Raw genomic sequence first — 15,483 nt, 5'->3', positions numbered from 1 at the left:
ACCCAGGGCAGTGACTATAAGTTATAATTAGCTTTTTTGATTACCGTATTTTCCGCACTATAAGGCGCACCGGGTTATAGGGCGCACCCCTAAAAAATAGTTTTTGGTCTTATTTTTGACATACATAAGACGCACCGGATTATAAGGCGCTACAATGGGAACGTGGACAAAACAGTCAGATAGTTCAGTCAAACTTATTACCCCCTTAATATTCCCAAAGCTTGCAAAGACGCAAATACGTGACGAGAACACGTGCGGATGCGGTGTCCGTACAATGTCACTCAAATGCATTGTTCCATCATTCGAAAGGTTAAAGTCTTGGGATTCAAGAAATGCCAAACGTTCCTTAGTTTCTATTTTCTTTTTCGCTCGCAACTTTACTGTGCATATGACAATAAACACTTGGAATTGAGTTTAATTTAAAAATAGACACTCCATTCCATCCATTATCTGCACCGCTTATCACAGAAACATCGAGTTCAGTCTGAAACAAGATACAGGGACAATATAAAACCCGGAGTAGCTCACCGAAGTAGTTGTGTTCATAATAATGTGCAGCCAATGTCCTCTTATATCCGTGAGGGTAGTAAATCCAGTAGAATAAAATATTTACAAATACAGAATAGAAAAAAATGCTTTCGGTATGCCGTCAGCCACGTGCTATACGCATTCATCTTTTTCGGCCAATTGCAGGCTTTGTTTTGCCGTTCAAGCCAATGCCAGCCTGTAAATGATAAAAAGGATCCTCCCCTTGACCTCCGAATAACTTTAGCCAATAGTGATCCATTCAAATGATGATTGACACATTGGTTAGCCAATGAAACGCCGGTAAATAAATCCCAGCATACACCGCGGACTATTTGGCGTTCGGGGGAAAATCTAGTCGGCGGCTGCAAGTTATTTGCAAGAATTTGCGAATTCCGGCTTGTCCGTGTTACATGTTGAAGTGTCCTTGGGTAAGACACTGAACCCCCAATACCCCCAATAAGCAGGTTAGCACCTTACATGGCTGCACAGATCACGGCCGCTATTGGGAAATGTGAAGCACAATGTAAAGCGCTTTGGGAAGACATTGACTTGAAAAGCGCTATATAAAAGCAGATCATTTCATTTCATTTTCATTTCATTAATTTTGTTCCATAAATAAGGCGCACTGTATTATAAGGTGCATGGTCAGCTTTTGAAAAAAATAAAGGCTTTTAGGTGCGCCTTATAGTGCGGAAAATACGGTAATCATTTTTGCAACCCAGTTGCGAAATATTACTCTTAAATTGAAACAGCAGAATGAAGGGCTTCTGTGATGTTGGTTGAGATGGTCACCACTGCTGAACTGAGGCTTGAAAGACAGTGGATGCACCTTACAAGTAACTTTGAGCGACTTTCTGCCTTTGGGGCAAGTTTGTTAATTAAAATTTTCCACCCACATTTTTAATATAAATTACGGATATATATAACTATTTTTTTCTTATAAACACTAAGGCTATAAACACATTGCAGCTTTTTCTGTTTTTCTTCACTAGGTGGATAGTTGCAAGCGTGTCGGGGGGGACTTTGGACGTGCGCCGGGCCTTTCCAACAGATCTCCCCAGGTGCAGTGCCAGTTGAGGACTTGCGGCAAAGCAGATGCACTCCTAACCTCGTCCGGCAGCGCGTCCTTTTGGTTTCTGGCTTAGAACTGGTACGGACCAGGGGAATACGACTGTTTGATTAAAACAAATCCAGCTCCAGACTTCCTGTGCGGAGTTTGTATGTTCTCCCCGTGCTTGCGTGGGTTTCCTCCGGGCACTCCGGTTTCCTCCCACATTCCAAAGGCATGCATTGCAGGTGAATTGGCCGGTCCAAATTGTCCCTAGGTGTGAATGAGCGGGTGAGTTGTCTGTCCCCCTGTGCCCTGCGATTGGCTGGCAACCAGTTCAGGGTGTCCCCTGCCCACTGCCCGATGATTGCTGGGATGGGCTCCTGCACCCCGCGACCCTACTGAGGATAAGCGGTGTAGATGAGATGAGATGAGATTAAAACAAAGCATTGCGATTTCTGGCAAGCACTTTTAATGTCAAAGTAAAGAAATTCAATAAAGCACAGGCAAATGATGTGAGAAACTATGACTCCCTTGGTAGCCAAATGCCTTGTCGCCTAATTGGTAACACATGTAAATGGATGAGTTTGCATGTTCTTCCTGTGCTTGCGTGGATTTCCTCGAGGTCCTCAGTTTTTCTCCCACATTCCAAAAGCATGCATGTCAGGTTAATTGGCCAGTCAAAATTATCCCTAGGTGTGAATGAGGGAGTGAGTTGTCTGTCTCCGTGTGCCCTGCAACTGGCTGGCAACAAGTTCAGGGTGTACCCTGCCCACTTCCCGAAGATAACTGGGATGGGCTCCAGCACCCCCCTGACCCTACTGAGGATAAGCGGTGTGGATAATGAATGAATGGTTGAATGGATGTACGCAATTACCACTGTGCCTATCGGGTAAGATTGCAGGCTTGGGAAATTCAGCGATAAAATATCAAATACAGAGGAGTAACACAGTGTGCCACGATTAAGACACTCATTGGTAGACTTTTTCCAGAATTGTCAATCTTAATCAACAATAACAGCAGTCAATACAGTAAGACCTCGGTTATCACGGTTAATGGGGACCAAAACCACCCGCGATAAGTGAAAATCCGCGAAGTAGCGGCGCACCTTCCAAAAAAAAAAAAATTATTTAAATTATTATTATTTTTTAGACCCGGCTGGCTAATGGGGAACAAAACCACCCTCAAAAAGTGAAAATCTGCAAAGTAGCGACGACCCTTCAAAAATGTTTTTTTTTTATTTTTTATTATTATTATTTTTTTAGACCCGGTTAATGGGGACCAAAACCACCCGCTAAAAGTGAAAATCTGCGAAGAAGCAACGCGCTTTCAAAAATAAACTAATAGATAAATAAAAAAATCTCATCTCATCTCATTATCTGCACCGCTTATCCTTATTAGGGTGACGCCGCGTCCGCTGAACTCGCTCCGTCGCGCGGCCTGGGAGTAACCTCCGCCGACCGCCCCCCTCCCCCGTCCCATCCAGCTGGCTGCCTTATCCCGCGTCCGCTGACGTTCTGCCGAAAAACCCCGCAAAAAGTGAAAATTTGCGAAAATAAATAAATAAATATATATATATATATATATATATATATATATATATATATATATATATATATATATATATAAAGTATTGTGTTGGCATTAACACATATGCACGAGTGCCACAAAAATCATTATACATAAATGCTTGGAATCTTTCTAACAAGAGTGTTGGGCGGTTGGACATTTTAGTGTGGCAGCAGGTTACTAGTTGTCGAGTACATTCTTGGGGCGGCAGTGGCTCAGGAGGTAGAGCGCTCGTCTTGGGATCAAGAGATCGCAGTTCGAATCCCGGCTCCTCCGTGTTACATGTCGAAGTGTCCTTGGGTAAGACACTGAACCCCTAATACCCCCAATAAGCAGGTCAGCGCCTTACATGGCTGCACGGCCGCTATTGGGAAATGTGAAGCACACTGTAAAGCGCTTTGGGAAGTCTTGATTTGAAAAGCGCTTTATAAATGCAGATCATTTAATTTCATTCCGAATAAGGCTTCAGAATTTTGTTAATTAGTAGTTCATTAAGATTGACAGCTACAGACACAGTCCGCAAGGAGTGTCTTAATCGCGGGACAATGTGTTCCATCTCAGATCTTGTTTAAAAAGTAAGAAAGAGACGTTAATGACAAATTCTTATGGCTTTTACAAAAACAGAGATTCTTCATTAAGTTTGTTTTCTTTATCTAGATTGGATTAATTTTCATTAAACGTTTTTTTTAGCGATTACTATTTTGTGTAAAAAAAAAGCTCTGAGAACAGTGGGATGAATTATTCAATATTTTCTAGAGGACACAACCTCTCCCAGACCTCAACTCCAGTGGCCCCGAAGAAAATTGAGTTGGAGACCCCCTTTTTATGTCTATACTTTCCCATGGCGACAACAATAAATAAATCCTTATCTTTTATAATTGCCAAAACACATTAAAAATATTTCTCTGAGTAGGTCACACATTGCAGCATCACGCAAAATGATTTAAGTCTGGTTTAAATGTCTCAGAACTAATTTTGGGTAGGCCTCAGAAGTATCAAGACGACACCATCTGACAACTGAAAGAAGATTGACTGTTTATCTGAGAGCCTTGACAGAAGCTTTTTTGTTACGAATGGATGCGAGAGGCGCCTTTCATCTTATGTGAGAGGAATGCGTCTGCACATCAAACAGCAAGGTAGCGAGGGACATTATGCACAAATGCCGCCGCAATACCAAGGTCGATGAGTTCTCAGAGTTCCACACTTCATGTGTACCACGGTAAGCAATGAAATTTAAATACAGTCGCATATTAGATGTGCAGGTGGAGGAATTGCAACCCGATCAGTTTCCCCCATCGTCTGCCTGTAGCCTACAAATACGGTTAATCTGTTTTAATATTGGACACCTGCATAAGGGATTGCATCGGATGCCAGTTCGTTATTTTGATTATTATGTACTGTTTACTTAATTGTTACTATCGACCAATAAGGTTGCTGTTCTTTGATGTCCACGCTCTTTCTGGCAGATCTGTTTTCTCTAATCTAGGAGATTCAATGAAAAGAAAGGTCTCAAGTGAGGGCTTTTAGAACACATATGGAATTTGACAATGTGAGTTTTTTTTAAAAAAAAGAATATTCATGTTCTCCTTTCAAGTTCAAAATGTGTCCTCCGCCCTATTTTGAAGCATCAAATAAACTATCACCTATGTCAGTGTTTTTCAACCAGTGCGCCGAGGCTTTGTCCAGTATGTTTAAGGAAATTGCCCAGTTTTATCTTTGCAAAAAATCATGACATTGTTCAGTGTCTTTGCTTTCTTCTCAACTAAGTAACTAGGCCTATAACATTAAAAAAAAGATGAAAATATGGTACAGATTAAACATATGGTAAAATTCTAAATTACAGCAGAATTATTAACCTAAATGGAAAAACCTGCATGACCTGAGCCATTGTGACAAATGATAAGAAAAACATACTTTCAATTGAGCAAACATGATTATTTAAGAATTATCATGATTGATTTAATTTAAAACATGGACAGTGTGCCTCGAGATATTTTGAAGTAAAAAAAAGTGTACCTCGGCTCAAAAATGTTGAGAAACATTCCTACCCTAATTTGCATACAAATTTGCCCATACCTGTAGACAAATTTCAAATAACTTTAAGGATTATTATTTAGGAAAATGTCATATTCTTAAAGTAGTACGCACATCTGTCAACTTATGTTCTCCCCGTATTTTAAATGTTATTTTGATCGTTTCAAATTGTGTAAATTATTTTTGTACAGGATTTTTCTTTACAAAAATAAATCAATAAAAAAACGTTTTCTTAGACTGATCACATCAGGCCCATTTTGGCTGTAATCTGTATCATTTGTCATTCGTAACAGATGACAATGTAATCGTAGTGTCCGGAGCCTTCGCTCTGGAAATCCCCCTGAGATTTGATCTGCAACTTCAGTGGAATTGTTTAAATCTAGGCTTAAAACACACTTCTATTGTATAGCTCTATAGCTGTGTATTATTTTTTATTGCAACATCTGTTGCAGCCTGGTTGTCTTCGAAGTGGGATTACCTTTCCCAAGGTTTATTCATTTTTCTCATGTTGAGGTTTTTGAGCTTTTCCTTGCCCTCGTGTAGGTTTTAGATCAGGGCATGGTGTAATAAAAGTCTGAGGTTTGCAATAATCGGTGGTTTATACACCCCTTTGAGAATCCTTGTGATTAAGGGCTATACAAATAAACATGACTTGACTTAATATTGTCGTAGTATTCTACATGGTCCGTCTTGCTGTGAGTAATAGGTGCAGCATTGTGTTTGTAAAGATTTTAATTGCTTAAAAAGAGGGATTGCACTCATTAACAAGGGGAAAACGTGGGAGAGGTTGACAAGTACGAGTATGTTATTGGTACATTCAAAAAAGTTGATTGAGTACTTGTACAAATAAAACTGCAAAAAAGGAATATCCCAATCGCATTTGCAAAAAACTTCCCAAAAAAACATTAATTTTAGTATGGCATTATTATTCTTCAATTAAAGCGTGTCATTGCCACAAAATCGAAAATGTATGTGGACCATTTTAATTGAAATAAAATTAACGTATTTTGTGGACTATAAGACGCACCTAAAAGAATAGCCTTTGAAGAAATATATTTCATATATAAGGCGCACCTGACTTAATAAGAATGAAAATGATTTCAAGAGAAATTGTATAAAAATATCAGACAATCAAAACATGTTTTAAAGAAAAAACAAAACTGGGTTAATCTTTGGAAAGTGATTCCATCATAAATGATTACCGATAGGAGTAGCGCCTCATTGGAATGAGGCATAGCCAATTTCAGCGTACTTCCTGGAATTCAAGGCGCACTGGATTATAAGGCACACTTTGAAATGCTTGCAATTTTTTGTTTTCTAGGTGCAGCTTATCGTGCGGAAATTACAGCATGTAAAACCTTTGCCTCAGAGAAAACATGAGTATGAGAAGAGCTATAATGATAGTATGCAAATTTTAAAAGCCTCGACTACTCTGAATTACACACAATAACATTGGAGACGTTTCTAATATTTGGACTCACGGACACGAGCAAAGCAAAGAATCCCTAGGGCTTTTTTTGGACACTTGAGTGAATAATGCATAAATGCTAATGACCAAAAGCCGTGCGTCTTTGCAGGTGCAGATTGAAATTAGAATTGTTCAACCTTGAGGGTGGTCTGCGCTCTACAGGGGGGAGTCCTTTTAGTAAAAAAAAAATGTCACGATGATCAATCACATACTGAAATTTTTTTTCTGCTGCCTTCCTAAGGGGCCAGCAACTGCAGTAATGCATCCGCACGGTGCTCATCCACTCACAGTGTGCGGCAGCTCCCAGGTGTAAAGTTTATTTCGGCCTGGACCCCATTAAACTTTCTCCTTTTGAACAAGGTGATGAATGGGACCGTGAGTGAGAAACGAAACCCGCACGACAGCCTGTCACGCAAATGACTGAGCAGCAGGCGGTGGTGGCGCTCACGCAAGTTGCTGCCCGAAGGAAATTGGAACAGACGATAACTAACGCGGCCTGCTGTGCTTTAAGACGTTAGTTTGCAAAAAAAAAAAACACACAAAAAACAGTAGTAAGTCAAAATGAGGGTGTTAAGTGAGTGAAGAAACGGCAATGTAGAGGTTATATTAAAAGCATTCATGCTAACTTTTACGATCCCAAGAATGGCAGTTTACAAATATACGTTAGCATTAAGCTAATTGTCTATCAAAAGACTGCTGTTTTATTTTTAGGAATACATGCCACATTTTATGGCACTCTTTTTGTTGCCCGGATAAGGGGAACATGATGCTTGTTTCATTTTGTGGTCCTTTTCGAATCCTCAAAATGAGAATTTGAAATAAAAAATTCGGTCTGTTTAATGTTTTAAATAAATGAGACATACTGTAATTCATTAATATTGTAAAAAGTTTAAACTTAAGGAGGTATCCTACAATAGAGTAGTCACGTGGTGAATCATTCTCGACAGGATATGCTGTATTAAACTTCATCATTTTACTAAGCTAATATAACAAATTTATATTATAAGGCTTGTATAAAGCGTTTATTTTTTGTGGTTTCAGAAAAAAAGGTTTTTGGTTCAATATTGCTCTTTCAACAGTTTTGTCTCTGATCCCTGCCTTTAGCGCAGGAGTCCACATTTTATGTAAGTGTTAAGCCAGCAATGCTTTCAGTAGACACAAAATTATTGATGTACAAGTGTTTGAGTAGGTCATGCACTTGTAAGTTTGACAAAAACGGAAAGTCATGCTTTCGAAACTCCCTGCTGGCTCACGGACGGCAATGCTTACCTCGGGCTCGCCGCAGTCGCACTCCTCGCCTTCCTCCACGTAGCCGTTGCCACACTTTTGGCCACCATAGAGAACTTTAACTTCAGGCATGTTGTACAGACACATGCCCACGCCTTTCTCTAAACTGGCTGCCAGGTCCTTCTTGCTGCATGTGCTGAACACGGTGGGGAAGGGATACCTAGCCAAAGAATAGTTGACACGACTAATTATATAATGGCGAGCCTCTTAACATTTCTTCTTTGATAATTGTTAAGGTGTTGATTTTAGAAGGCTCTGTTGGCCAAATGAATCAGGTAACTGAAGAAAAATGACTTTTCTTCCTCTACGTGATCATATAACATCTGGTTGTGAGACAGGTAAAACAAACACTGATGTTGAAAAGTTCTGTTGAGGTTTTTACTTAACAATTACCGTAAATTCCGGACTATAGAGCGCACCTGATTATAAGCCGCACCCACCACATTTTGAGAGGATAGTCGCTTTTGTACTTACACAAGCTGCACCTGTATATAAGCCGCAGGCGCCCAAATTAAAATATCTAACGTAATCATAAAATTAACCCAAACACAACTTTGAGTCCCGCGATTTTAACTGAGGGTTTTTTTTGTAAGCTTTATTGTTCTATATTCTTTATCAATTATCCATTATCGGTCAAATCATAATACGCTACAAAGCCAAGTGGCCGAGACACTTGCTCAGCCAAGAGGCTGAGGCAAGGTCACGAAGTTCACAGTCCAAAAACCACAGCCGGCTAAACAACGGAAAACGATACCGGTAGTTAACATTGGTTGCAGACCTGCAGAGTCCAGGTCCCGTTAAAAGTAATCCAAGGAAAAAAAGTATATATTTCCAAAGGTAAGGGTGGGAAAAATATATATCCATTATTGTCTGCCGTGTCCACAAACACTCACCTTTACCGGTCCCCACTTCCCCTCATCCCCCGCGTCTGTTACGCCCCTTCTTTTTAATTGGTCAGTGCAAGACTTATCAGAATAAGTGTCCAAAATAGATACAAATAAATACATTACAAAAATATACAGTTGCAAATACATATTATACATGGTTACACATATTTACAAAGAAAGACGGTACACCGAGAGGGTTTTAAAAGCTTTAATAAAAATATTATAACTTTCATCCCAAACCGTGCTTGTGAAGGGTAGCAAAACGCTAATAGAAACACGCTCGCAACACAGTGAACCGATCTGTTAAAAAAACAATCCATTCTTGCAGAAACCACGGTAAACCGTCGTCATCTACCTCCTTATAGTTGACCTCATGAAAGTTTTCTTCCCCAGTATGGGTAAGAGACTTTGTCAAATAGACTACGTTCCACGCTCCCTTATTCAAAAACACGCTAGCAACACGCTCGCAAGGCAGTGCGTGCAGTAGCTGTTTCCTTCTTTATCGGACTGCTCGATTGCGTTTAGCTTGTAAGCTACGTCATGTGCCTTGAATTCGAGCGCCGCCCGCGGCTGTTAGAAAAATTACATAAATTGGCCGCATCACTGAACAAGCCGCAGGGTTGAACGTTTGGGAAAAAAGTAGCGGCTTATAGTCCGGAATTTACGGTAAACAGAATATCCCAGGCAGTGTAGGTACAGAACAAGGTAGTGAACAATACAGAGAAAAAAAATTAAAACTTAAAATGTACTTACAAAAGAATAAGGTAGTTGTCCTTTTATGTATGGTAACAAATGGTATGGTTCTGAACTTTTCTCAATTTTTGTTACTGTGTTGAGGATCCGTGAGTACTGAGAAATAATATTGTATAGTCAAATAAGAAAACATGTAATATCTTACTAGATTTAAGACTATAGTAAATGGTAAAACTCTTTTTTTCTAATAATAAAATTAAACAATGAGTAAAAATGTGAGGAATATTTCAAAATGAAACCCCCCCAAAAAAACATTTTATTTCATCTAACTTTATTTTTATTGTATTTTTTTGTAATTTGGTGCTACACACAGTGAGAAAAAATAAGCCAAAATGAAAGAATTAAAGAAGTATAGTGTAATGAGAAAAATAAAACACATTGTAAAATATAAATAAATAATGAAAAGAATAAAAACCATAATGTTTTTTATCATATATGCTTCTCCTGTTTTTGCAGCAGAAAGTGTTCCATTTGGAGCGGTTCCAAAATTTTAACGTGTTTATTATGACAGCTGAGGCCACCAGCCAGGGAATACGAGCCAAATACAAAGTGTCGACTTCCTCAGACAATATTGGCTTGCAGCCTTGCAGCGTCTTCAGGTTTGTAGTTTGCACGAGCGGAACTAATTTGGTTCGGCACAACAATTAGGCGCCTTTTAGTTCACCAGCAGTGAAAATATAACGCTTCTGGAGATAATATTGTGCGCTTATGAAGGATTGGCAAGCTCATTTTTTGTCTTTGCCGCTCTATTATACTTTCATTTGGCTTTATTGATCAAGACGCGGAGCTTTGAAATGCTCATCACGAATTTTTATGATAATCATCGTGTTTTCATTTTGCAGTGAGTGGTTTTTGTTTATTTCTCTGCTAAATAAATTTCTGCTGTGAAAGGCTATTAAAGAAAACCATTAAAAGTGTTCTGCTGTCTGCACATGTTTTTGTTTTTGATTTAAAAATGAGAAAGAGAATGGATAGTTAACAAAGGGAAACAATAACAAATATGGCTGGCATTGTTGAAGGTAAAGGGGCGATTAAGAGTCATATAGACTTGTCGAAATAAGGTCATGCCTTATCTCGTTGCATACATGTTTCACAACATTGATATCAATGACAATAGAGACAATGATAATTCGAATAAGGGCCAGATTTATGAAAACAAGGATATTATAGTTTCCTTTGGACTGCAGGGTTTGCACTTATTCAATCTCCAAGCAGTGTCTGAAACTCGTGACAAAAATCACCGGACACCAGGGCAGACAACTCTGAAAAGTTGCCTGACCAGCCAAAAAGTTGCCAGCCCCATTTTTCACAACTTGAAACACAATAAGACATTGGAAAAAAACGATTGTTGCAAAGTATTTAGTATTGATAATCGGAATATATTGTGCAGAAGTCTAATTACAAAAGTTCACTACAGCCCCTTTTTATCCTCGAAAAAACGTGCAATTAAAACTATACACAGGGTAGGATATCAAGATCATACTCATATTTTTTTCCTGCAGTCCAAATTATTAAAACTAGATGATTTAGTAAAATTTTTCACTGCACAGCTGCTATTTAAGGTCAACAAAAACATAGTGCCAGAAAACACCCATAAATTATTCATTCGGAAAGAAGGAAATTATAACTTAAGGGGCTGTAGTGAATTCATGATCCCAAAGGTGAAAACCACCAGGAGAAGTATGTGTGTGTCTGTGTGTGGAGTCAAGCTCTGGAACGGTTTGCAAGACGAGATCAAACAATGTCCAACTATTCACTTGTTCAAATTTAAATACAAAATCATTCCTGGCGGAATACAGAGATGAAGAAAATCGGGTGTGAGTGACAGAGATTGGGAATAGAACTATGATTAATTTTGTGTTTATTGTTGCTGTTGTTAAATCATAACTGTTATTATTAATATTATTACCATTGTTGTTATATAATTGGTGTGTTTAATAGGGAAGATGAAGGGGTAGGGAATAAAAGCATTTGCTTCTGACTACCCCTATTCGAACATATTATGTGATATTTTGTTGTTGAGTTATTGTTTTTGTTCTGCTTTTATTTTAATGTTCGAATAAAGTTTTTATTCATTCATTCAATACATAACAGAACAACACTTTAAAATTAAGTTTATTATAAATCTACTTATAACATTAATTGCATGTATATGACATCGCTGTTTTTCATCTGCCATCAGTATGTACCTGTATTTACTCATCTTCATTCATGCAATGTTTGCGTTGCATCGACTGCTACAAACCACGTCAACTCCTCTTTCCACAATGCTTTTAATGTACATTTACGTTTTGTAGCGTCATACATTTTGTTAGCTGCTTTCAAATCTTTCTTCTGGGGCTGAGGTTTTGGCTTGATTCCAAACCACTTCTCCATTTTTCTGGTGTTCTCCGTGCATCTACTTCGGAAAACGATATGCAAATGCACGACCTTATAACGCTCGGGAAAGTCCGGAAGCACGAAGTTATTCAATGCAGGCTTCTGGTTGGCTGCCGAGTATGCAAATTGCCAAACGAACCGAAATTCAGAAAATTCCAAACCGGACGAAGATTTCGAAATTGGAATAAAGCAAACGTTTGATTTGAAAAAAAGTGTTTTCTTTTTCTTTTTTTTTTCCTTGAAGAAGTTGTCGGCCACCCGGGCGGAGATGTTTTGTAAGTTGTACGCCCGACGTAAAAGATGCACCGGGCAGACGTTATTTCAGACACTGCTCCAAGTCAACAAGCTCATGTTAGACTGATAACTTTATCATCTTACATTACACTGTGTTTTATCTTGAGTATGAATTTTTTTTGTGTGTAAAAATCCGAAAACTCAAAATGATCCATTCTGAGGATTTTTTTTTAATGAAGAACAGACAAAGAAATAACAATCAAAACATATCACTATTTAGTTGCACCACCTTTGGTTTTTATGACAACTTGCAGACTCTAAGGCATGGACTTGATGGGTGACAAACAGTATTCTTCATCAATCTGGTGCCAACTCTCTTTGATTGCAGTTTCCAGATCTTCTTTGCAGGTCGGAGCCTTGCTGTGGGCAATTTTATTTCCATTTCCACTACAGGTTTTCAATTGAGTTGAGATCTGGGCCATTTACAGGCCATGGCATTGACTGGATGCGTCTTTCTCCAAGGAAAGCTTTCACAGTTTTTGCTTTGTGGCATGATGCATTGTCATCTTGTAAAATGAGTTCATCATCTCTAAACATTCTTTCAATCGAAGGCATGAGAAAGCCGTCCAAAATGTCATTGTAAACGTGTGCATTTATTGCAGATTTGACCACAGCCATCTCTTCAGTGCCTTTGCCTGACATTCTGCCCCATTTCATCAAGGACAGTGGGTCTTTGGTTTTCTTTAGGCAGTCCTCTTTGTAAATCTCACAGGAACGGCACCAAACAAAAGTTCCAGCATCATCACCTTGTCCAATGCAGATTCCTGACTCATCACTGAGGATAACCTTTATCCGGTCATCCACCTTCCATGATTGCCGCTCCTCAGCTCATTTTAGTCTTGTTTTCTGTTTAAGCATCAACGGTAGTTTTCCATTTGAAAATTGTATTTCCTCCAGATGGTTTTGCACAGTTCTGTCACGTACATTGACTCCAACTTCCTCCCATTTTCTCTTCATTTGCCTCGTGCCTTTTTTTTGTTTTCAAGACATATGGCCTTTAGTTGTTTGTCTTGACGCCTGCATGGTTTCTTTGGCCTACAAGTAATAAAGACTTTAACAATCTTCCCATGTTGTTTGTACTTGGTCCAAATCTTCGATACAGCTGACTGAACAGTCCACATCTTTGGCAACTATATAAGTAGCGTTACCTTCTTCAAAAAGTTTGAGGATCCTGTCTTTGGTCTCAAAGAGACATCTTTCTCGTTGGAGCCATGATTCTTGCCAATCCATTTAGTCCAGGAGCCATTAAAGGTGTGATAACTGCACTGTTTCTAACTGCTTATTAACGAGTAGACTTAATCTAAGCCAGGTGCCCAATTCAGGAAAGACAATTGACTGGGTGTGTCTTTATTTTCTACACAAAATGCACAGATTCTATATTTTCATCCTCATAATTAAGTGATTTAATATTTATTTCCCTGCACATTTACTGACCATTGCAATGTTTTTCCTTAATTTCTTTAGTGTTTCTAAATCCAAATATGTTGCACTTTAGAATGACCTTATGATTGATTTATGTTTGTGATCTGAGTTTTTTCTACAGAATAAAGTGTCTGAGTGAAGGCTCGCCCAAGACTGGTGATTCCATACTCTTTGCTAGGGGTTGCACATCTTGCTGCTATAAGTACCCAAAAACCTCAAAAAGGCTGGGCAAAAAAATGAGAAGTAAAACATTGCGCTTTGGTTGCTTTGAGTCTCCATAGTTCATATTCTTCCTTTTGCTTTATAGCACTCGTTTTTGGTTGCACTACACCACACGTTTTGCTTACCGTGAAGGCCGACGAGTCAATTTAAACAGTAGAAATTAAATAAAAGAAAGAATGAATGGATGCGTACATAGATAGAAGAATAGATAAATAGAATAAAAACAATGCATTATAGCCAGTCAATTTTTCTATTTAAGTATTATAGTTCTTAATTTTGAAGTTATCTTAGTAGTAAATTAAGAAAATACTTACATAAAGAAATCCAATATAACAAATGGCAGATAATTGTGCTCTTTCCACAAAAATGTTAAACAAAAAAAACTGTAATTGATGATAAAATAAAATGTATACTTGCTGTTATGTAAAAAAATATAAAAATAAAAACTCACTTTTCGTAGTTTTTGACTTTTTGCGGCTTTATGGAATGTTTACAATGTAAATAAAATGTTGAGGATTCAATTATATCCTCGAGCCTCGATTTAGACACCCGGCTTTGAACTTTCAACATACTACAAATGTTGTAAAACTAAAACATTCTATAAAGGCAAAAAAGTAAAAAAATAACATAACAGGCAGAGAAATTTTATGGGAAGAAAGCAATAATATACTCAAAATAAACATGATTTTTCATACATTTCGGACTATTTTGATCATGCTAGAAAATATATTCTTAAAATAAATCCTAAAATAAGAAAAGATTGACTTGAAAAGTACCCTGCGAACAAGTCAAGAACATTTGACTTGGAAGGATAATTGTTGTACTTATTTGAGAGAAGAAAAAGGAAACCAAGGGGAAAACGGTATTGTTTTGTTCTTTGCCTAGACTTTAAGGGACAGTTTGTATTATTAAATAGTGGTTACAAAACGTTCTTCATGGATAGGAAATCAAATAAATAGACTAGTCACACTTTCAATCAAGAACCTTCACCCTTTCCAAAAAGTTTTTGCTTTTTCCTTGAAAGTAATTCAATTGGATGCTGATAAATGCACAAAAACTGACGGACGTGAGCTAAATGTTCAGTGGGAGCAAAACTAAAAGCTTTCTGTCACTTGATTGACAGCTTCAGCCTTGAGATGGATGAGACCTAAATTGTTTTTTTTCCCAGTGTCTGTGCCGCAGAATGACAAATATTGAGTCCAGGCTAACATGAGGTGACACGTCTGACCTTTTTGCAAATGATAGTCCGTGACACCATCGTGGTGGGGAGCTTGGTGATTAAAATAAAGGACACGTTGTGCAAACACTGGAAAGTCTTTAGGGAATTGCATCCGAGAATAAAATGTCTGCGCCCGCCAAGACATTGACCAATTCGATCAACAAGGTCTGTCATGATGGTACACTTATGTGTTTTTCTTTCTTTTGAATTCACCGCAGACGAAAGAGAAGTGCACGTCTCGATTTTTAGTCAGGAACCTAACAATACCCAGCAAAGGCCCACTGAAAGATTCAGCAAATGTAATTCGAGTGAATACTATAGTACCAAAACGAAGCATTGAGGTGCAGCTCGTTAATAAGAGCCAGATTGCAGA

The 15,483-nt window shown here is 38.3% G+C and overlaps 1 protein-coding gene across 1 annotated transcript in view; it reads right to left on the bottom strand.

The window, feature by feature from the left end:
• Positions 1-15,483, bottom strand: part of adam12b (ADAM metallopeptidase domain 12b) — a 142,863-nt gene that overhangs the window by 38,331 nt on the left and 89,049 nt on the right. The window contains exon 12 of the mRNA XM_088351976.1: positions 7,917-8,094. Coding sequence (XP_088208102.1) covers positions 7,917-8,094 — 178 coding nt within the window. The remainder of the gene's footprint in view (positions 1-7,916; positions 8,095-15,483) is intronic.

This window comes from Urocampus carinirostris, chromosome 13 (genome assembly GCF_059441175.1).
Source record: "Urocampus carinirostris isolate Australia breed hairy pipefish chromosome 13, RoL_Ucar_1.0, whole genome shotgun sequence".
NCBI lineage: Eukaryota > Metazoa > Chordata > Actinopteri > Syngnathiformes > Syngnathidae > Urocampus > Urocampus carinirostris.
Note: the sequence above shows the minus strand (reverse complement) of the source record. Positions and strands in the feature narration are given on the sequence as shown.